At 37.9% G+C, this 24,801-nt stretch overlaps 1 protein-coding gene across 1 annotated transcript in view; it reads right to left on the bottom strand.

The window, feature by feature from the left end:
* SUCLG2 (succinate-CoA ligase GDP-forming subunit beta) overlaps positions 1-24,801 on the bottom strand; it is a 258,901-nt gene that overhangs the window by 112,107 nt on the left and 121,993 nt on the right. The window contains exons 3-7 of the mRNA XM_041764426.1: positions 19,792-19,891; positions 18,847-18,937; positions 14,099-14,251; positions 12,260-12,349; positions 4,734-4,830 (exon numbers count right to left, since the gene is read on the bottom strand). Of these exons, the coding sequence (XP_041620360.1) occupies positions 4,734-4,830; positions 12,260-12,349; positions 14,099-14,251; positions 18,847-18,937; positions 19,792-19,891 (531 nt within the window). The remainder of the gene's footprint in view (positions 1-4,733; positions 4,831-12,259; positions 12,350-14,098; positions 14,252-18,846; positions 18,938-19,791; positions 19,892-24,801) is intronic.

Below are 24,801 nucleotides of genomic sequence, written 5' to 3' on the forward strand. Positions count from 1 at the left end.
GTGTCATATGAGTTCAAAAAGAGTTTTCTTCCACTTTGCTTCCTCTCTCTATAAAATACTAATGATATTATAGTCAAACACAATTTTTGAAATATTTATGAATAAAAGGTAGCTTGATTTTAAATAACCTATCACAGATTTTAATCTAGTGGTCACTCTGTAAACTATGAAATATGTTATTTTCTTTTTTTTTAAGATTTTATTTATTTATTCATGATAGACTGAGAGAGAGAGAGAGAGAAAGAGAGAGAGAGAGAGAGGCAGAGACACAGGCAGAGGGAAAAGCAGGCTCCATGCAAGGGAGCCTGATGTGGGACTCGATCCTGGGTCAGGATCACACCCAGGTTGAAGGTGAAGGCGGCGCTAAACCGGTGGGCCACCGGGGCTGCCCTAAATTTTTTTTAAATTTATTCATTTGAGAAAGAGAACATGCAAGCAAAAGCACAAGGGCAGAAGGAGAGGGAGAAGCAGATTCCCCGTTAAGCAGGGAGCCAGACTACTCAGAACTTGATCCCAGGACCGTGAGATCAGGACCTGAGCTGAAGGCAGACACTTAACTGACTGAGCCATCCAGGTACCCCTAACTTTTTTTTTTTTTAATGAAAATGGAGAATTTATTAGAAAACTACAAGGGCCTCCACCAGAAATGCCTAAAGACTCATAGAGGGAGATCAGGACTGCCTTTTATTAGTTCAAGTACAATTGGTACAATTAGAATTTTAAACAAGGCCTTAATTTTTGTATGACATTTTACTTTATTTTTTTTATGTTTTACTTTAAATATCCATTACCTTATTTGATTTTCAGAAGAATATGAAATAATACAATAGTAACAGCTAATGCTTTTGTACCTCTTACCATATGCCAAGTGTTGTTTTAAGACATTAATTATCCTCACAACAATCTTGTAAGGTAGGTACTACTACTATTGTCCCCATTTTGTACTTTTGAAAAATTCCAATATAGTTAACAGTGTTACTTTTAGGTGTACAATACAGTGACTCAAAAATTCTATATGTTACTCAGTGCTCATCATAATGAGTGTACTCTCGATCCCCTTCACCTATTTCACATTACTTCCCTCCTCTACACACACACTTATCTCCCCTCTGGCAACTACCAGTTTGTTCTCTGTATTTAAGAGTCTGTTTTGTTTGTGTCTTTTCTGTTGTTGTTCATTTGTTTTCTTAAGTTCCACATGAGTGAAATCATATGGTATTTGTCTTTTTCAATCTGACTTACTTCACTTAGTATTATTCCCTCTAGATCCATCCATACTATTGCAAATGGCAAGATTTCATTCATTTTCATGACTGAGTAAATAGTTCACTCTATGTGTGTGTGTGTGTGTCTCTGTGTATCACTTCTTTATCCATTCATCTATGGATGGGTACTTGAATTGCTTCCATATGTCTTAATTACTGTCAATAATATTGCAATAAACATAAGGGTGCATATATATTTTTGAATTAGTGTTTTTATTTCCTTTGGGTAAATAAATATCCAATAGTGGAATATCTGGGTCATACAGTAATTCTATTTTTAATTTTTTAAATAACCTCTATACCATTTTCCATGGTGGCAACTGCACTTTGCATTCCCACCAACAGTATACAAGTGCTCCTTTTTTTCCATATCCTTACAAACACTTGTTTCTTACATTTTCTATTTTAGCCATTCTGATAAGTGTGAAGTGAAATTTCATTGTAGTTTTGATTTGTTTCCCCGATGATGAGTGGTGTTGAACACTTTTTTCATATGTCTGTTGGCTACATGTATGCCTTCTCTGGAAAAATGTTGTTAATGTCTTCTGCCCATTTTTAATTGGTGTTGAGCTGTAGAAGTTTTTTTACATATTTTGGATATTAACTCTCCCATCAGATATATCATTTACAAATATCTTTCCCATTCAGTAGGTTGTCTTTTTGTTTTGTTGATGGTTTTCCTGGCTGTGTAAAAGCTTTTCATTCTGATGTAGTCTCAAGAGTTTATTTTGGCTTTTGTTTCCCTTGTCTCAGGAGACATATCTAGAAGAATGCTGCTATGGCCAATGTCAGAGAAATTACCACATGAGCTCTTTTCTAGGATTTTTTTATTTCAGGTATCACATTCAGATTTTTAATCGATTTCAAGCTTATTTTGATGTATGATGTAAGAATGTGGTCCAGTTTCATTTTTTTGCATGTAGTTGTCTGGTTTTCCAACACCATTTGTTAAAGAAACTATCTCTTTCCCATTGTATACTCTTGCTTTCTTTGCCATTAATCAACTGACTATATAATCATGGATTTAGTTCTGTAATATAGATCTGTGTGTCTATTTTGTGCCAGTACCATACTATTTTGTTTACTATTTTGTGGTATATCTTGAAATCTGGGACTGGGATACCTCCAGGTTTGTTCTTTTTCAAGATTGCTTTGGTTATTCAAGGTCTTTTGTGGTTCCATATAAATTTTAGGAATATTTTTTCTAGTTCTGTGAAAAATGCTGTTGATATTTTAATAGGGATTCCATTAAATCTGTAGATTGCTTTGGGTATATGGGCATTTTAACAATATTTGTTGTCTCAATCCATGAGCATGGGATGAATATCTTTCCATTTGTGTCATCCTCAATTTTCCACAATGTTTCATAGTTTTCTGAGTACAAGATTTTCACCTTGTTTAAATTCATTCCTAGGTATATTACTATTTTTGCTGCACTTATAAATGAGATTGTTTCTTATTTTCTATTTTTGCCACTTCATTATTAGTGTATAGAAATGCAATGGATTTCTATATATTAATCTCATATCCTGCAACTTTACTGAATTCTTTTATCAGTTTTAGTAGTTTTTTGGTGGAGTCTTTTTTGGGTTTTCTATATATAGTATCATGTCATCATACAGTGAAAGTTTTACTTCTTCTTTTCCAGTTGGGTTCCTTTTATTTATTTTTTGTCTGATTGCTGTGGCTAGGATTTCCAGTACTATGTTGAATAATACTGGTGAGAGTGGACCTCTTGTCTTGTTCCTATGTTAGAAGTAAAGCTTTCAATCTTTCACCACTGAGTATGCTATTAGCTATGAGTTTTTCAGAGATGACCTGTATTTTGTTGAGATATTTCCTTCTAAACCTTGTTTGTTGAGGGCTTTTATTATGAACGGATATTGTACTTTGTCAAATGCTTCTTCTGCATCTATTGTAATGATCATAGAGTTTTTTATCCTTTCTCTTGTTGATGTGATATATCATATTAATTGACTTGTAAATATTGAACCACTCTTGCATCCCAAGAATAAATCCCACTTAATCATGGTGAATGATTTTTTTAATATAGTGTTGAATTTGGTTTTCCAGTATTTATTGAGGATTTTTGCATTTGTGTTCATCAGAGAAATTGGCCTGTAATTTGATTTTTTTTTTTTTTTTGGTGGTGTCTTCATCTGGTTTTTGTATCAAGGTATTGCTGGCCTCATAGAATAAATTTGGAAGCTTTCCTTCCTTTTCTACCCTTTGGAATAGTTTAAGAAAAATAGGTATTAACTCTTATTTAAATGTTGGGTAGAATTCACCTGTGAAGCCATCTGGCCCTAGACTTTTGCTTGCTGGGTGTTTTTCCTGGACTACCTGAGATAAGGACCTACATTTTAGGAATGTCAGGGACTAGTCTATTTTGTGTCTGACAGTGGATATTCACTGTCACGTTCACCAGTCATGTCACTCTACAAGACAGTTATCATTTTTATGATTCTTTTGGATTAAAAAACAAAACAAAAAACCACAAACCAAACTCCAAGGCTTAGCCCAGGTCTGCGGCCAGAACATGGCAGATCCAGAATTTGAACCCAGTCCCCTTTGTAAAACACTATACTATGTTCACCTTGGTCTACAACTTAGTATTTACACATAACAGATCATCTAATTTACTCAATGCAAATCCCTATTTAGACTGCCCACATCCTGCTAGACAGCATACAGGACAGTAGGAGGTGAAATGCACTAAAAAAAGGACAAGGTTCATAGGACTTACATTTCTGTATCTCTGTCCTGTCCACCTCATATCCCACTCTCTACCTCCAAATACACGCACACTCATAAGCTTTTGCTATCAAATTAGTAGGAACTTACAGAATCCCAGCTGTATGTAAGGCACAGTGCAAAAGGGATAGGTACTGAGATAGAAAATATTCCTTTACACTTCATAAGTACCTGGTGGATAGAAAACTCTTCTCTACAAAAATGCCTCCTTTTTCCACCTGAATCAGAAGCTGGTAACTAAGTAAGGTGAAAGAGTTGGACAGGATGGCGCTAGGGCTTCACTGTAAGGATATAAATTCATCAGGGGGGCACAAAGTGAATTTGTACAAATCTATGTAAACTAAAAATTTTCAAGCACTTCTAGCTCCATAAAAGCATGTGCATTCATTACATCCCAATGCAGAGGCTCCAGTTCCTACCCAAGTTTTTACCACAGCATAAGCAAGAATGGTCCTGGAAAAACAAGGGGGTACTGATGGATGGATGTTTCTAAATAAAACAAGAAGGAGCTTCCCCTGAGGCCTGGCATTTGGCTGCAAACAAACTCCAGTGCTGAAGTTCAACGTATCACGGGAGCATTTGAAACCATGGCAGAAATTAAATTACTGAATGAAATGAATGCAAAGCTGCTGCTACAGTCTTTTGTACAATTTAATTTATAGTTTGCATAAATAATTATATTCATTTGTTGTTGTTTTTTTAATTTTTTGTTACCTTGTCCTTCTGGAGTTTCACCAAAGGGATTCACTTCCACCTGAGTAGCATCAATTTTCAGGAAGAGATTGTACAGCTTCTTAATTTGATCTGCAGCCTAAATGGGATTAAGTACAATGAAATTATACCAAAGCAGTAAAAAACCATTTATTTTGCTGGATTAATGAAACCTTAAAGATAATAAGTTATGTCTTTACATTCAGTTAGGTTTTCTGAAGGGAAAAAGAGAAAAGCATAATTATTTACATTTCCGCTGCTATTCATTAGAAGGAATTGCTCAACCTTCCTCCAGACACCAGGAAAAGACTATTATCAGGGAAACAAAATATTTTCAGTATAGCCTAAAAATGTTGTTAATCTTTTTGTACATTATCATGTCCCTATTAGCCGAGTTACACTGCAATATGAGCCACAATCATTAATATAAACAAGCTCCATTTAAGTAAAAGGTAAACATGATTTTGAGAGTTTATAATGATTATGTTTTCCTTACTATGCTAGAATAAAACAGTTATTACATTCATCAGTCCAAACCTATAATCTGGGAAATAATTACTGAGTATATAATGGAAACTATGGCCAAAACAGGGAAATGAAAGTCCTACATAGTAAGAGTTAGGGACCAGCACAGTTCAAAATAAACAGTTTGTCCCCAAGGCATAAACCACAAAGAGCAACAATGTCCAGAGTTTCCCTGATGTTATGCCCTGATTTCATTCTTCTCATGCTGCTTGAAATTCACTCACTCATTCACTCTTTTCAATCAACTTTTATGAGTGGCCTATGTCACAGCATGCTGGCATTTTGTGAAGTGGGCAAGGGAAAGACATCATGAATGGGGCCTTGACACAACCCTGGTAAGCTCACACCTATAGTGAGTACAGCCTGTGATGCCACACAGCACAACTGTGCAGTCATGGCTGAATGCTGGGTATCAGTCTCATTCTTGGCTCCACCCAAAGCCTAGCCATCATTTTCCCTTGGCAACATTCTCGCTCATTGTTCCAGCCATGCATTTTTGCCCCTCAGGTCCAGTCCCAGCTTTTCCCCATCCCAACTCTGAGTATCAGGGGAGCTGACCCTTGGAGGCTGAGTTTCCAAGGCTTCTGCCCTGGATGGCTCTCAGCTCACTTCAGCCAAGGGGAAGCAGTGGTAGGAGACAGGAAGTAGTGGAAAGGAGGGGGACTTCTACCCCTGCTCTTTTTGCCTTGCAAAAGCATCTCCTACGGCTTCGGCTTCGGCAACCACCAAAGAGCCACCAGGGTTCTACTTTCTGTCTCCCAAGGTGCAGTAATTCCACTGGCTCACTTAGGTCCTCCAGTGGCAGGGAGCAACAATTTCCTGTTATGCTTTAACTCTACCTTTCCTCTCTCTCTACCCTGAAATTCCTCAACTCTTGAAGCACCATGTAACCAATCCCCTAGAATAAAGTCCCACTCTGGTGAACACTGAGAGTGTTCTCTTTGTTCTAGTATTGACTGAAGAACTCCTGGAAATGAAATTCACGTTGTCTTAATTTCTTTTATGTATATTTATAAACTTTCTTAAATCCTAATTTGAAACCCAGTAGCTACGAATAAACATACATAATGAGTAAGACTGAATATTTCTTAATACTGATTTTTTTCTGGCTAGATAATATATGTATATGATACAAAATTCCTAAGGTACACAGAGTCTCCCTCTAAACTTTCACTCAACTCCCCAGCCACAGAGCTTCTCATGTCTCATCCTGCAGTAGCCACCTTACTTTCTGGCTGGTGCTTCAATGAGAGATAGTCTATGTATGTGAAAGCATGCATATTCTCCATTCATCTTTTTCAAAAAAATGATCTTGGTTCTATACCTTGTCTCTCTACTTAATAGATTCTATAAAGTCTATATCGGCAACACAAGTAGAGTGATCTTATTCTTATAAGTGGCCACATAATATCTTACATGAATGTATCATAATTCATTTAACCTATCTCTTAAACAATAGCCATTGAGTTTCCAAAAGTTTGACATTGTCTAAAATGCTGCCTTATCTATCTCTCTACGTATATCATGCATGTGACTAAACATCTATAGGATAGATTCCCCAGAATGGGTCAAAAAAAGGAGTATGGAGATTTTAAATAGTAAAATTTTATTTTAAATTATCCCTGGTAGAAACTGTGACTAGTTTCTCAGCCCACAATCCAGTATCATAGAATTTGTTTCTCTATGCACAATCATCTCCGCCAATCTTTGCCAGTATACCAGGTAAAAATGGGTATTTCATACAGACATTTAATTGGAACTGCTCTTACCACTTTACTTATTTATTTTTATTATTATTTTTAAAAGATTTTATCTATTCATGAGAGACACAGAGAGAGAGAGAGAAAGAGAGGCAGAAACACAGGCAGAGGGAGAAGCAGGTTCCAGGCAGGGAGCCCGAGCAGGACTCGATCCTGGATCTCCAGGATCAGACCCTGGGTTAAAGGCGGCGCTAAACCACTCAGCCACTCAGGCTGCCTGGAACTGCTCTTACTATTAATGAATTTGAGAATTATTCTATGAGCTTAAGAGACATCTGTATTTCCTTTTCTCTGAATTTTTCTGTTGAGATTTTAATCTTTTTTCTGAGTTATAAAAAGAGGTGTTTTTTTTTTTTTTTACATGTAGGAAATTAGCTCTTCATCTCATATAAATTGCAAATATTTTTCTCCTTTAACATTTGACTTTCACCCATGTGTTATTTCTGCTACATGGAATCTGGTAGTAGTAATAATAATGTCACTCTCTTCTTTCATGGCTTCTAGCTTCAGGTCAGATTTTAAGAAGGCTGGTCCCACTCTGAGAGTGTTAAAACAATTCTCCAATTATTTTTTTCAAATACTCTAAGATTTCTTTTATTTCATGTTTACTTTTTCTTCTTTTAATCCAAATGGATTTTATTTGAGCTACAGTGCAAAGCTGATAAAAAAAACTCACTGCCAAATAGATTTGTACTTTTAGGGGTTTTCTAGGCCATCAATATGAGCTTGAAATGTAAGCTGTATGAAACAGGCATGCTATCTAACCTGGACGCTATGGCATCCATTGTACTCGTACTACAGCCTCTGCACAGAGTCAACACTCAATAAGCACTAGTTCAGTTAATGATTAACTTAATAATGAGAGACTACATAATAGAAAATAATGCTGGGTACCTGCAGATGTAAGATTTTATCTCAGCTACTTTAAAACTGTCTTCTTTTTTAAAATATACATTCTATAAAATGCATGATTTCAATCATTTTTTAAGTGTACAGTTTGGCAGTGTCCAGATATTCACAGTGTCATGCAACCAAGCTCCAGAACGTTTTCATCCTGCAAAGTGGAACTCTGTACCCATTAAATCACAACTCTCCATCCCCCACTCCCCTCATCTGACAACCACCATTCTACTTTCCATCACTATGAATCTGATGACTCTAGGTACCTCACATAAACAGAATCATACCCATATTTATCTTTCTGAGACTGGCCAATTTCACTTAGCATAGTGCCCCCAAGGCTCATACATGCCTTGTCACAACCTCCCTGTTTTTCAAAGCTGAACAACTTTCCATTGCATGTATATACCACATTTTGTTTATCCACTCATTTGTCAGTAGATACCTGGGTTGCTTCAAAACATCTTCAGTTTATATCAACCTAGCTTACCATGAAGCCTGAATTTTCTACACATTTATGCCACTTTCACTACACATTAACACAGCATTTGGTTTGTATTCACTGTTATAACTATTTATTACTGTACAAAGACAGACCATAAACACTTTTTTGAGTGGGACTGAAGCATGATTAGATTTGTGTTGTAAGATCTCTAAGGGATATGTGTTATAAAATATGTGCTGTAAGATCTAAAAGGGAGAACCAGCCCAGCTTGGAGATAGAACGTGCCTTATTCCACAGGCCATCCAGTAAATGACTAGAAAGGCTCGGCAGGGAAAATGTGTCAGTCTGAGCAGGTGTAATAATACGAAATGGCAGGCCCTGGGGCAAGTTGAGGTTAGCTCCCCAGCTTTCTAAAACATGTTCAAATTTAAAAAATAAATTAAACACAAGTCAAAGAAAACATTCTGCTGTTTACCTTACAGTCAGCCAGTTTCCTACTGCCACCTACTTCCTCAGCTCAAAACCACACTATACAGAAAATTTGTTTTCTCTTTCTTTTGCCACCAATTAATGCTATTTTAAGGTTGTTTGTTAAGCAATTTTTAAAAATTAAGATCCTAAAATCAAATATCCTTTGAGCCATATGCATAAGACCCTGACAAATTCACAAGTACCTTCAAAAATGTTTTAGCAGGTTGAAAATTTTATTATTTTTATTTTTATTTATTTTTAATTTTTATTTGAAAATTTTAGAAATATTTTCATTTTATTCCAGGAACTAATATCATCAACATTCACATACGGTTCTTGAAGCCAGCCAGAGGGGCAAACCATTCTCAGAGGCATTAATGATCATTTATTAACTGCACCCATCAAATCTTTTCATTAGCTAAAATACTAAATAAAGATGCATGTTGACAATTCACGGTGCTTGTTTTCAGAAATGAACAGTATAGAGGGCAACTAAGACACACTTGAAAGATCTGTGAATTTTTTTAGTCATTTTCAGCTGTTCTGTGGCTTTAGTCTTTTCAACCAATTCTTAATTAAATGAATTTTGTCAGGAACACACACTTAGTAGTTTCTGTGCAAGGTGATAGCTTTTCATTAAGTCTAACATGAAAACCTCACCTTCAGAGACAACAGGCATGAGTTATAGGAAAGATAGTAATAACTTTACAAGGTAATCATTTTATAAGTTGTTCATTCATAAGAGCACTGGCTCCAGATACCTAAACCATGTCCTAGATGAGAAATAAGTGATTTTTAAGGTCATATTGAATCTGAGGGGCTGAAGATACTATTTCTTGACCAAAGAATCACTGATTGATACACGTTTAAATATTTTCTCTTAAAAAAAGAAAAAATGTTTTCTCTTCTAGGGGAGCCTCCTCTACTTATCGGACACTGGCTTTCTGGAATGTTTCACTGACCTCTGTGGCTTGACAAAGCATCCTAAAGCAGAGGTTCCCAAATTTACCACTCCAGCACACATATAGGCTCCTTCTTACTGTGCAAATATAATCAGGTGTCCCTAGATGAACAAATTTGAACACATCTCCAACAGATCACCCTCGCTCTCCTTCAGATCACACTCCCTCTCCCTGTAATCACTGCTAGCAGCTGACCACTGTTATGTGAGCCCCTGGAGAACAATGGCTATTTCTCTTCATCTCCATTTCCCAGGGTCCAACAGAGTGAGCAGCACCCAGGCAGTGCTCACTTCAACTTTGCCTGCCAAGCAAATGAAGACTGAAAGCCTTTCATTTTTAGTGGATGACAAAGAAACAAGAAAAAAAAAAAGAAATAAAAAACTTTTTTCTTCAATACATTCTGTTAAAAATATTATAGCTACTGATAAAAAAAAAATACTATAGCTACTGATGATCTCTGAGAACTCACATGTTCATCTGCCTTCCATAGGTAATTCATTTAAAACCTAGAGTGTTTGGGGTACTGAAAAAAAATGTGATTTAACCATTTAAGAGCTATGACTCTTAAAGTTCTCTTATAACATGGAAGAAGGAGGAGGAAATTATCTTCTGGTGTTCACAATGGTATTACTGCCTTCTCTAGAACTCTCTTTTATGTTTACCTCCTGAGCTGTCAAGTCAAGGTATCAGCAGATTCACCCACTCTAGATTTATTCTCCTGCCTTTACAGCTGCCTATCACCAACTCTCTAGGAATCTTTTCCAAGTGGACATCCTGGCTGTGCTGTTGCACTTACTCACAAGTATGACAAATGTTTCTAGGGCACCTAATATATTAGCCAAGCACTTTGCTGGCAACAAAGCAGTAAGCAAGGCTGTGCCCTCTGTGGTGTAGATTAGGATCTGGAAAGGTGAATGAAATAAGTAAAACAAAAGGAGGTATGCAGAGGCATATAGATGAGGTGAATAGGGTTATGGAGCACATTCTGAAGCTGACTGCAGGGAAGTGTGGCTAGAACATAGGGACCACATGAAACAGTGGTCTCAGTGACCACCACCCCTACATAAGACACCCCACAATAAACGTCAAATGCATGGCTAAGCCAGTTAGTGACCTCATTCTCAGGGGGAGAATCCAACCACTGAAGCCCTCACTCAAGAATCCACCATAACTTCTTTTTAGCAGGTCATTAACTTGGCAACTCTTTGACAGTCTTGGAAATAACAATTCCTCTACCTGTCCACTGAGTCTTGGCTCTTTCTTCTGCTAATGTTTAGTCCCAGATGTTCCTGCCCCTTCAACCATCTTGAATATTCTGCTATCCGAGGGAGTCGTTCCTCCCATGTTCAAGTAAGTGCTGTCTTCTCTTAACTTAAACACATTTGTTCAAGTTTACTCAGCTTTACCCTTCTATGACTGGCCTTATTGCCATCCTTAAATTTCTAGAGACAGAATCAATCAAAAGAAAAAGTAAAGGCAGAAAGAGTGTGAATTCTGTTTTCTTAGAGGAATGTTGCCCAAATAAATGAAAGAAAATGCTCTGTAACAACTGGGAGCCCCAGGTGAACACATACATACTCCCACATACACACTCACACACATATATACATACACATAGGGCATAGGGTTATTAAGTTGGTTTCTCTTAGTAGTGGAAGAGTTAAAATAGTTTTGATTTAACTGTGGGACAAAGAAGCTTGCCCATGTAAACGTACAATCAGGGTCTGTGGGCTGGACCAAGGTCAAAGCAGGACTGTGATGCTCAAGACAGATTCTCTCCCTCAACAGCACAGAGGACAATTTCTCTGTCTTTGAAGCCAAAGCATATAATTACTAAATTGGCATAATTTAAGCTGTTTTCAGTGAAATATCACTTTCAGGTCATTAATATTCATCTCAAATCCCATTAGCTATGAAAGAATAGCAATTAGTTAAGTAATGTATATTATTAATAAAAATAACAGCTGACCTTTCTGGAGTTCTGAATGAGCACTTCCTCACATCAGCATACTCGATCCTGACAACATGCCCTGTTTCACAGATGATGATCCTGACATTCAGACGGGTGGAATCACACATGCTGGTGGCACCACAGGATTCAAACTCAGGTCTGCCTGACTGGACAGCCTGTGCTTCTAACCACTATGCTGCCTAGGATAATTCATGGGCTGGCACTGCAGTGCTACAGAAGAACATTGAGGCTGACATACACAGCAAAATGCACGTGTCTGCATGCAACACTCACACCCCCACATACCTACACATATATGAACACATCTCATCAACATCCTGTTCTGGAATACAAGGGAAATATTTTTCTTTGTCATAAACAACAGGGGAGCAAAACTGTGACACAATAAATAATCCTGTATCCTGGTATCCTCACAAATATTAGAGGAAAGTAAGCAAGGTAGTAAACATTTTCTGAAACAAGTCATTCACAGTGGCCTCCAAATGCTCAAGTACCTGGTTTTTCAGAGGCCCAAGGAAGCCTAGATTTTCTGCCATCCGCTGAGCTTGGCTGTCCTTTATCCCTTCCATAATGTCGATTTGCTCCTAGTAAAAATGAATTAAATAAGGATAATTCAGACAGGCAAATGAAAAGATTCCCAACCTCGAAAGAAAATGCTTAGTATTTATTTGCAAATGAGTAATTAAAGTGTGGCGCCTTTCCAAAGATCTCTGAGCAGGGCTACTGCAGCTGCCTATAGGGTACATTTTAATTAGCAGACCATCTAAAAAACAGCCTTTCCAAAAACTATATAATTCTTCAGGGTGGCATGCTGACAAGACAATCGGATGCCAGTTTTCACTTTTAATTACTATACAGATGGCACTGACGAATATTTAGTCAGTTAATTTTTATGACATCTTTTGGAAAGCTTCCAAAGTAAGGTTTTCCTGTCTAATATTGCTGTTAAGTTTAGAGCCTGTCATACGTAGGTTAAATATTACCATATGATTTAAATAGTCTATTGATGATGATAATCATTAATAATACCTTAGCTCTACAAAGTGCCTTTCTCTCCAAGATACTAAGTGCTGTTCATATACCTTATTTCATATATTCTCTTTCCAAATGAAGTGACTTGTTCCAATCACATTAATTTTGAAAATGGCTAGATATTACTGGTAAGGCAGCATGTAGTCTTGACTGAACTTCCAAGGTAGTTAACCTAAATAGGTGATATTGGTGAAAACATTCTGAAACCAATCACCAAAGTACTAGTACCTGATTGGAACAAAGAGGTTCAAGAAATAAAATTCTCACTTTCTGAAGGGAAACAAAACCACCTTCTAAAAGAAATAATGAATCCTCCTGCTAAAATTTTTTTCCTTTTCCTTTTTTTTTTTTCAAAGATTTTATTTATTTATTCATGAGAGTCACAAAGAGAGAGAGAGGCAGAGACACAGGCAGAAGGAGAAGCAGGCTCCATGTAGGGAGCCCGACGTGGGACTCGATCCCGGGACTCCAGGATCACGTCCTGAGCCGAAGGCAGGCACTAAACTGCTGAGCCACCCAGGGATCCCTCTGATAAAAATTTCTAACTTGATTTTTTTTTTTATACTAGGAACCCAGAATTAAAGAACTAGAATTACAGTTCCAAAGACTGCAGATTTTTCTTCTTACAGCTGAGGCAGGTTGAGAAGCACTTTATACACGTCACCTTATTCTTTCTCACAATTCTGTGGGGTGGAAATTACACCCACTTCTACTTTAGTGATTGAAAAAATGAGGCTTAGAAACACTGAGACCCTTGCTGGCTGGTTAGGATTTGACCTCAGCAAGATCTATGGCTAGAAACTAAGGATGAGGTTGAAAGGACTGAAACAAACGGATAGACTCTGGATGTTTTAAGGATTCTGTTTTATATTAGCAGTACTGAGAGACATGGAGGCAGTCTCCAGCTTATATCCAGTCTCCCAGGACAGAATTCCTGGATTCTACATACTGTGACATGGGGTACAGTTAGTTAATCCAGAGGAAATGGAAGACTCACAATCCTCCCCCACTGGTTAATTCTTGGGCTAGGCTGGGTAGAAGAAATGAGAAAGGAAGGAAAAACAGGAAGGAGGAATAAAGGAAGGGAGAGAAAAAAGCAAAGAAAAAGACCTTGGATAGGGAATACCTTGGTTCTAGCCAAGTTTAACTGAGTGCTCAGAAAAGAGAAGGGACTCAACATCTTTGTGCCATAAATCCCAGAAACGAATGTACTGCTACCAGCCTCAGACTGCACATTAAATCTTTAACAGCTTGTGCAATAATAATCAATGAACACAGCATAGCCAGGAATATAAACATACCTTAAAAATAAGTTCTGGATTCGAAGCTGCCACTTCTTCAATGTCAACACCCCCCTGAGGGCTGCCCACCAGTACAGGGCCATTGCAGGATTGGTCCATCAGAATGGCCAGGTAGGTTTCTCTGGAAATGTCCAAGGCTTCAGCAACCATCACCTACCACATTAGCGAGAAAGTCAAATTAATCCAGCATTGAGCTGAGTCCCACTTGGAAATCTATATAAACTTGCCACACAAAGCAAACAGCTTCATTTTCAGGCTCTTTAAACCCAGTGAGCTAGCTACCAGAGATTTGAGAGTTCTGCTCTCATGATACAGAATGCCCATTTTCACCTCCTTAATTGATCCTGCTAACTTGCTCAAGTGACAGGTATTTAGTTTGCCTCAAGGAACCTTCCTACTTTAATCTTCTTTTTTTCTTCCTTGAGAAACCCTGACACTTAAGAAAAACTCCAGGGAAGCAGTTGTTATTTTAATTTGAAACATTAACAGTACATACATCTTACTACACAAGATTCTTCTCAGATTTTGCACTGGTGGAAAACCAGGTTTGTTGCCAAAGAAAGGATTCTTTTTACAGTATGTCTGATGCTTCCCAGGTTTGTATACCTCTATCTCCTGGATCACTGTATTTTTAATTCAATTTCTACTTTATTTTAAATTATAAGTATACTACTTGCTTGTTCAAAAACAATGCAAAAGGTATCAAAAGTACATAAACGAGACAATGATAGCAGCCCCCTCCTCTGCATATTCCACCCTTGGACCTCAGGAATCAGGGTGATCAGAAGCCCAGGTGGAACCTTTGTGATCATCAAAAAAAAAGCAGCACTTTCCTCTGCGTATGCCAGGACAGTGCCTAGGTAAGAGGCAAGTGGGATGGAAGGATTTTATTCTGTGCTCACTGCCTCAGCCAGCTGTCCTTTTGCTCAGCACAACCTCAACAATTGTGTGTGACAGGCCTACCAGGAAAAACCACTACCAATTTCTTATCTCTTTCCTATGAATCTACAAGTATTATAGTAGTAGAGACATCCTGCATATGGAAGCATATTATATCTACTTGAATGCCTCTTTTTCTTCCTGTTCTTAATATTACAACTTGGAGATCTCTCTAAGGTCTTCTACTTTGTGACTAGATGACACTTATATGTCAATATTCATTTAATCATGTCCCTACTGACATTTTTTTTTAAAGATTTTACTTATCATGAGAGATACACACAAAGAGAGAGAGAGACAGAGACAGAGAGAGGCAGAGACACAGGCAGAGGGAGAAGCAGGCTCCATGCAGGGAGCCTGATGTGGGACTTGATCCTGGGTCTCCAGGATCACACCTTGGGCCAAAGGCGGCGTTAAACTGCTGAGCCACTGGGGCTGCCCTACTGACAGACATTTATGTGGACTCCAATTTTTTTTTTTAAATGCTACTTCAGTGTTTATTTTTGAACATATACCTTTGCTCATGTGTTTTAGTATCCCTGTAGATAAGGTACCTAAAAGTAAAATGGCTACGCTTTAGGCTCTTCATATTTAAAAATTCAGTGAGTACCACCCAATTGCCCTAGAGAGAGATAGGCTATACCAACTGACATTCCCAATAAAAATAGTTAAAAGGTGTCTTGGATGATTTTTTTTTTAAAGAAAAGAATATTCATAACTAATTAGTACTAAAAGTGAAATAAAACACACTGCCTTTTCTAAAAGCAGTTCAGTAAAAGATTTGACAAAAAAAGTCAGATTAAACAGCATTACATGTTAACTACCCAGATGCCATAAAACCACTAATTTTAAGTCACATGAAATGGGATAAATATATGATGATCTAAAAAGCCATGAAGTAATGAATACAGAACTTCTTTTCAAACACATCACCAGTTAAAAATAAAATATAAGAGCCTTCATATTGATTCTCTTATCATAAATGGTAACTCATGACTATGTAAGAAATACTTCTTGGCACACAGTGTTAGGATTTTCATAGAAGCATGCTGTTTTCTAGTTCACTTTCTAATAAGAGCTAGTCTAGAAAAGGAGATTTAATGATTTTCAGTAGTTATTCTGAGAAGCAACACAACATGTCATTTGTGGTTTTTTCGGATGTCATTCAAGAGTCCTATTCTTAATCTTCTAAAATGTTGACAGATGTGCTCCGCATTCTATCAAATTTCTATTTGTAAAGACCAGCTGCTATCTCAAATGGCTTCTGTTTGGTAGAAATAACGTATCACTCTTTAAGAAAACATTCCCAGGAAAATGATGATTATCAATGGATAATTCAAGATATTTTATTTCAAGATCAGTTTTTTTGACATTACCATGCCCTCCATATAGCCCAGGATGTCAGAATATTTTAAGCATCGTTGTAGAGAGAGTCTAAATGGATTCCAAGAACCTTCATCCCATGAGGACCTCAGCTGATATATTTCAAAACTGTGACTTCATCTGTGACTGACACAAACAATATCATCAATACTATCTTTTTGTGGAGTCTTTCAGGGTGGAAAGCTTTTGGGAACTACTGGACCACTGAACCTGGTTGGTTGGTTTGTTTTTGTCTTTAATATCATGCCACTGAAACTGTAATCTGTAGATGAGTACCAGTGTACAAACTATTTGTAACAGGACCATGATTAGATAAGATTAAAAGTATACTTGATTTCTGAATTTCTCTCGTTGTAGGGCAGTAACCTTGGCTGGTATTGATTCGTGAAGAACATGATGAGTAGCATAGTCTCATCTACCCTATTATTATTCTAGGGAATACACCAGAAATGCATTGGCACAGACTTAGAAAAAAATATCCAATGTGTACAAATGTATGTATGAGTTTAAGCCACTTCTCAAAAGAACTTAGAAAACTAAAGTTTCTATTCTATAAAGGGAGGAGTTCTGACTGCTGTCCAAGATTTCGTAAGTTAAAAAAAGCATGTTCCTTAAAGTCACATAAAATGGTATTGTTATAGGAATGTGGTGACATAAATTTTACACAGAAAAAGGACTGAAACGATATATGGCATTCTTTCAGGGGGGTGAGAAGCCAAGGAACTTTTACTTTCTAATTTGTATATTTCTCTCAGATTGGAATTTTTTTACAAGTGTGAATCACTTTTACAATCAGAAAAAAAAAAAAAACAACAACAACACGTTACTTAAATCATTCTAGTCGTTTCCTGGCAATGACTCAATGTACAAGCATGCACTTATCTCCAGCTTTTCAGAAACCTATCTACAAACTAATTTTATGCATTACCATACAGCGTGAATCTGCTGTAGGTATTTTTATATGCTTTAAAAAAGTATCACAAACTCTAATCTAAAAACTCATGGAGCCATATAAAACAACAAATTCCTACAAACAAAAGTACTAATCATGTCCTCTGCAGACAAATTTTGAAGAAGTTAACACAGGTAAAGGCTCATAACCAGATTTAAAAGGCAAATAAAAGCACTGTGTTGGGCCAAACAAAAGTCAAAACAAAATACTTTTGCGTTTTAAACAGTTCTTATATCACAGAAGCCCTGGGAAAGACAAACCAGCATAACCAGTTTTGTCAGTGTGCTATCTTGACATCTATAAAAGCTTTATAGATGTCCCTCAGAAGGAGGGAACTAATGACCACCAGTATTTCCAATCTCCTTCTTCCAGATCAAGATAGACCCAAGACAGCCCCTGTCATGGTATACTAAGAACCAACTGGCAATTCCTTTTTTTTTTTTTTTTTTTTTTTTTGGTCATGTCAAAAATTTTCCACACAACCCACTGTGAAAAATAAAAAACACAGAATACTACCTCAGGTCTCCCCCGCGCCAAGCACGGCACATGGGTGAGGACCATGATCTAGAATGCTGTGTCAACCAAGCAGACAGACGCTCCCCAAAATGCTGGGCCTCCATTCACCGTTATGACGGAGCCTTCTAACCATCTATGCCTGACAGGGCCAGAGTGTGTGACCTTGTAATCACATAGGGGCCAACACTCACAAAGGTCCCTGTCTTGGTCTCTTGGTGTAATGTTTCGCTATAGCTGACTCGAAATTTGAACAAGGGCTCCTGCTTTTGTTTTTGTACTGGGTCCTGCAAATCAGGTAGCCAGTTGTGGTGCTTCTGTGCATGAAAAGGGCACAGCAAAGATGGACAGATTGATGGGAGCAGTTAGGTCTGGCCTCGGCTCCACCACATAAAATTTTATGACTAAGGCAGGCCACTTTACTTGGGGGTTTGGGTTCTGCGTGTGTGTGTATGTGCATAATGTACACCCTTTGGACACGAGAACCCCAAAAAGATTGCTAAGACACAATACTTGCAGTGATAATAATGGTATTAATCTCAAAGTAGGGGAAAGGGACACTTAGAAAAACAATCATAGCAGGTAATTCTGATACACAGGATGAAGATGTGGTTGTGGAGGAGCAGAGACTGTCCCACCCTGAGTAATAAGAGCTATTGTACAAAGCCCTTTCCAGCTTTAAACAGCACATGCCAGTGTTCTGAAAGGGAAAGCTGTTGATTCCATCACTCACCTGTACCCATTTTTTCTAGACACTAATGATAATAAACACTAGTACTATTAAAGACCCCTTTTTACTTCTCCTTAAAGAATACCACAACCTAAACAGATTATATGAGGTTTAAAAAACAAAATAGCATATCACCAAAGTGTATTACTTCATCAGATTGTCAAAACTGCAATATGATTTTCTCTTCTTTCTAACACATACACAGAAAATGACCCAAAGCATTTGTATTACCTTGTTAACTTTCACACCTTCTTTTGGAGTTTGTTTTGTTGTTAGATTATATCCAATCATCTGTTTAGCCAGCTGTCCTACAACTTGAGGGCTGAGAGAGAAGAAAAAAAATCAATGTCTATGCTGAAAATTATTTTAAAGCAGAGTGCATACTATGTCCTCATGTCCACACTGCACAGGGTCCAGCTCCACCCTCACAGAGCCCACAGGCCTTTCTGTTCACACATTAGGTGCCTAGCACTGTACCAGAGGCTCACCGAGGAAGGGAAGGAGGGGAGGGAGGGAGGGAGGGAGGGAGGGGAGAGGAGAGGAGGGGGCAGAGGGAAAGGGAGGTGAGCCGAGGGAAGGGGAGGAAATTTTTGCTTCCCTCTGCTATCCTCTCACCAAAATAAGTTATAGTCACACTGCTGAAATTCATAACAGATTTAGATAAGAAATAAATAACAAAGACCTGACTTGGGCAGTGTGAGAAGTATTGGCCACTAAGAGCATAGGAGGGTAAGATTCAAAGTTAATAATGAAGGTTTGTAACAGGAAAGGAGAGGAAAGTGAGTAGTGCTGGGCCCCTATACAGGAAGGCTCAGATTATTAGACAGGAGGGACAACTGAAACCATTGGTGTTGGGGAGCCACTGCAGGTTCTAGAATAGGGAAGTGACAATATGGAGGCAACATTTGTGTTATCATTCTCAACATTTGCGATGAATCACTGATTGTGACAGAAGAAGTGTTGGGTTTTCACCAATTATTAAGGAAGAAAGATCCACTTATGAGAGAAAGAACACTAGGGCACTGTAGTGTCCTCTACTTGTAATTCACTTTCTTTATTTGCTACCTCCTGTTCCCACCACATTCCTACCATCTTTCTCGTGCTCCCTTCAATCATGAGCAAGATCTGCCATAACTGCTTAGCCCAAAGACACAGAATTAAAATCTCCAGACTTACTCTTTTGTTAAATGAACGCCTCCTTTCAAACCGCTACTGAAGACACCTTTTCCTCTTCCTCCAGCTAAGATCTGGGCTTTTAAAACAAATTCTTTTGCATCTGAAAAAGAAAACCCAGAGCTGGTAGTGGAGTTTAATTTTTTTTTTTTTTTAAGCAACAAGCAATGTGGAAATACACATGCTTTCCAAAAGTGGTAAAAGCTCTCTTAAACTAACTTTGAAAATAAAGGCATAAAGAACTTCAAAAAAACATCAGTGCACCTAAAAACGAAGTCTTTATCGAGGATATTAAAATATCCCTTGCCAGTTTAATCTAATACTCAACCATTCCAAGAGAAAGCAAGGCATGTGTTCTCTTGCTCTTTTGAGTGTCAAAAGATGCTAAATAAACCTGGGCTGGAGGTATTAATTTTACTGTGTAATAATACTCTCATGTGGCAGAGGCACCAATCCACTAGTCAGAGGAGCTAACTACCTATCAGCCACCAGAGATGTCAAAGGGAAGGCTAGAGTACATGGGGGAAAGGTTTAGGACAAGATGCAAAGGGAGTGGTTAATAACTGTATTCTTAGAAACCAACATATTTCTGAGTGGTTGCTCTAGATATTGATAGGACTGGATAAGGAGGAGGAAATGGATTAAAACTGAAAGCAAGCAATATTTCTGAAATGTTGGCAGGGTAACAAAATGTCCTAGGGGAAAGTGGTGGTGGAATTTTCATTTCTCGACACACTCAAGGAAATGGGAGAAGTGTCTGCTTTTGACCTTTGAGACCTGAGTCATAAACTCAAATATCTTATTGGGCCTGGCTCAAAAGTTGCATGTGTGAAGAAGCCCAGTGATGGAAATGAGGCCTTCAGCAAACAGGAGAGCTGCTGTCCCCCTCTGTCCCTCTGCCATGCAACCACCAAAAGAATAATAGGAGAAAAACAAAAAACAAAAGCCCTCAAATAAAACAGATTTCATACACCAAATAGTACACTTCTTCAGGCCACAACTGGCATCCTCTGTTGGTCCTTCATCTTTGTCTAAATTCAGAAAACTAAGTCAATCTTCTATGAGGCTTTAACAGTTTTCTGATTTAACACACCAGGTTTAGAATCTGCAGAGTGGGTTTCAATCAGGCCTTCATCCCTTACCCCGCTGTTGACACCAGTCAAGTTACTTAATGTCTCTGATACTCAGTTTACTCAATTGAGAAAATATGATGAGGACTTTTTTGACAATTAAGTCATACATGTGCATAATTTACCCCAAGAGCCTGAAAACTCCTATGATTGATGAAAAATGACTGTCACAATCAGTTAGTTCAGCTTTCTGAACTTGTAAAGCAGCTTTCTGTATTGTAAAGAATCCAAAGGATTATTTCCACTTGGGCAGATATGAGTAAACAATAATGTTAATAATAATAACTTTGCTGGTGTCTGCCACCATTCATGTAAGGTGAGGGCTCTGTAAGTGTTGGCTATTTCAGCTATTTCTATCACTGTTCTTGTGACTCAAGGCAAGCAGGCAAAAGTTTGAAGAGAAGGAGCCACAGATGGTTTTATCATGGGAGCTACAGAAAGATTTGACATTATGACAGCATTGGGTAAGACAGTCACTCTAGCTGATATAGTCAGATTATTAGGGCTCATTTTCTTATTGGTTGGTCCTTCTTTCTCCTATATTTGCATACACTCAGGAAACCAGGTTTCACCTTCTCTCAGCAGCAAACAGCTCCTTTGCTGCCTTGGACGACCTCCGACACTTGTTGCTGCCAGAGATATGAACCATCATAACATCAGTCAAACGCATGTCTTTTGATAAACTGGCTCACATAGAACTAGGTAAAAAACAAGATATGATGACAATTTATTATCAGAATCACACCAGAAAGAAGTCATGCAGAACAAATTTATTTCATCATTAGGCTATTGTATGTGAGGATAGCAGTAAGAGCAAGGACTCTGTAGTCAAACAGACCTAAAATCTCCAACTCTGCCTATCACTTTCTTTGTAGAGAGGAAAAGAAAGAGGCTCAGAAAGCTAAGAGTGATATGCCTGTCTGTAAAATGGTTATAATGAAGTAATCTACAGTGTTAGGATGATGTGAAGAATAAATGAGACATGGTAGGTAAAATGCTTATCCCTATGCCAGGCACATTACAAAGAAGTCAAAGTATGATAGCTATCATCACTAATTATTTTCAGCAGTTAACCCAAAAAATGGCATATAGGAAAAAATTTCCTATTTCTTTTCTGAAGACATAAGTGGAAAAATACTTCTTGCTGTCTACTCAGATTTTTAATTGTGATCACTTCAAATTCCTTAAAAAGGATAACCAGCATTCGATTGCTATTATCAATTTTCATATGCTTGTCATCCAGAAGAAAGAGATGCTTTTCTCTACGAGCTTTCCAGCAGCTAAACTTGAAAGCCAAACAGAATACCTAATTGGGCATTGTTAATTGGCACTGCATAGGCTAAATTAAATCAGCCTTAGGCATGAACCATCAAGATAGAGAAGCAGCTGTAGCCTCAATGAAGTGCTATCAATTACATGTGTCACCATTTGACCACTTGTCAAAAGACTCCATGCCACCAAACTGGTAGACCAAACAACCGCTTGGGTTCTATGCAGCCAAATTGAGACAAGTAGCAAAAGACAAAGGAAAAGACTGTCCAGCGTAGCCCAGGTGGCTCAGCGGTTTAGGGCTGCCTTCAGCACAGGGCCTGATCCTGGAGACCTGGGATCGAGTCTCATGTCAGGATCCCTGCATGAGCCTGCTTCTCCCTCTGCCTGCGTCTCTGCCTCTCTTTCTCTCTGTGTCTCTCATGAATAAAAAATAATTAAAAAAAAAAAAGACTGCCCAATCTATGTACATCTCCTGCCACTTAACCTCAGGCTAAAAATAAGTTCACTAAAATCATCTCTTCTTGTTAAATCATAAGCGCTAAATCAGTGTAGTATGTCAATACACCAAAGAAAATCAAGTTTTTCTCATCGTCACTGTAACTCACATGAAGTAATTTAATTCAGTTATTTACTCAAAGAGCTAAAAATTAAGTGGGCAAGTCCTATTGAACAGTATCTAGTCTTTTCATTCAATATTTTTTTTTTTTATTTTTTTTATTTTTTTAATTTTTACTTATTTATGATAGTCACACAGAGAGAGAGAGAGAGAGAGAGGCAGAGACACAGGCAGAGGGAGAAGCAGGCTCCATGCACCGGGAGCCCGACGTGGGATTCGATCCCGGGTCTCCGGGATCGCACCCTGGGCCAAAGGCAGGCGCTAAACCGCTGCGCCACCCAGGGATCCCTTTTCATTCAATATTAATCAAGTTGATTTCACACAATGTCACTGTTTCCATTTTATTTAAAAATCTGACTTCTCCAAATACAAAAGTTTCTGGGTTTTTCTGTTTGTTTTTCACATCACCTCCCTATCCCCAAACAAAATTATAAAAGAATATCCCAGACACGAAATCCAATTTTTATCTAATATAAGATGATTTAACCATACTTTAGGATAACAAGCTAAAAAAAGAGATGGAGGAAAAAAAAAAAAAACATGTATTGCATGGAAATATATTACCACTTATATATTTTTTAAAGATTTTATTCATTTATTCATGAGAGACAGAGAGAGAGAGAGAGAGAGAGAGAGAGAGAGAAGCAGGCACAGGCACAGGCAGAGGGAGAAGTAGGCTCCTGCAGGGAGCCCGACGTGGGACTTGATCCCGGGACTCCAGGATCATACCCTAGGCCGAAGGCAGACACCAAACCACTGAGCCACCCAGGGATTCCCCATATTGCCACTTATATACTGATAACCATATTACTGGACTTCTAGTTGTTAAAAACCCAGGTAAGTATTAACTCCAACTTCTTTGCCCTTAACAACTATTCTTATATGCAGCAGCCTAAACATACAATACATTCACTTCAGTTTTTTTCCTTTCTGGTGAATTTCTGTTAATCCATAGTGATCATGGCAAGGATTCCACTTGGTTAGATGGGAATCAGTTTCTTTAATGTGTAAATATTTTACGATAAGAAGGACTGTGACATATTTGATAAGCTTATAAATATGTAAGATTCTCTACCATATCACTTATGAGAATAACATCTGTAGCCATATAGGAAGCCTAAAAAACCCCATGCCATGGTCTTGTTCTCTATTAGCCACATTAAAATAATGCTTTCTCAAATGTTTTCCTCTCATTCCTTACCACAAGTGTCATTCTAATTACAATAACAGTTTTTTTTTAATATTTTATTTATTTATTCATGATAGTCACAGAGAGAGAGAGAGAGAGAGGCAGAGACACAGGCAGAGGGAGAAGCAGACTCCATGCAGGGACCCCGACGTGGGATTTGATCCCGCGTCTCCAGGATCGCGCCCTGGGCCAAAGGCAGGCGCCAAACCGCTACGCCACCCAGGGATCCCCAATAACAGTTTTATATAAATTTTTATAGTTCCCCAATAGTCCCAGGCTGGATAATAAACATTCTTGGAAGCGTTATCAAATCTAAAAGAAAAAAATTAAATTCACTAAGGAAAGCATAACCTAAAGAGAATAAATAAGAAACGTTTTTAATCAGGCAAGCTTTGTAAAACTGGTTCCCTGTGCTTTTCAGGGACAGCATTCTGAAAATCTATTTATGCAAAATAATGCTTACAAGAAACAGCTCAGAATTGTAATGCAAAAGGACCTAGTAAATGTCTGAAATGTTTTTCATGAGTATCAATAAGAATGTTATTTTCAACTATCTTTTTAAAACAGTTTAGTGATTCAACACTGCTCTCTTTAAAAATATAACAGTTTTCTAAATACAAATGTATCATTGTATACATCAAGATTATGAAGGTAATCATCTATTTTGAGTCAATAACATTGGAGTTGTTGGGGGGAACTATGAATTCCATGGTTCACCAACCAGAGCAAAATTGGAATATCCAGTTTTCAGCACAATTGCATGGCGTCATTTCCAGCATGGAGATCACCTTTCATGAGGTTTGAGA

Source organism: Vulpes lagopus, chromosome 7 (genome assembly GCF_018345385.1).
Source record: "Vulpes lagopus strain Blue_001 chromosome 7, ASM1834538v1, whole genome shotgun sequence".
Taxonomy (NCBI): Eukaryota; Metazoa; Chordata; class Mammalia; order Carnivora; family Canidae; genus Vulpes; species Vulpes lagopus.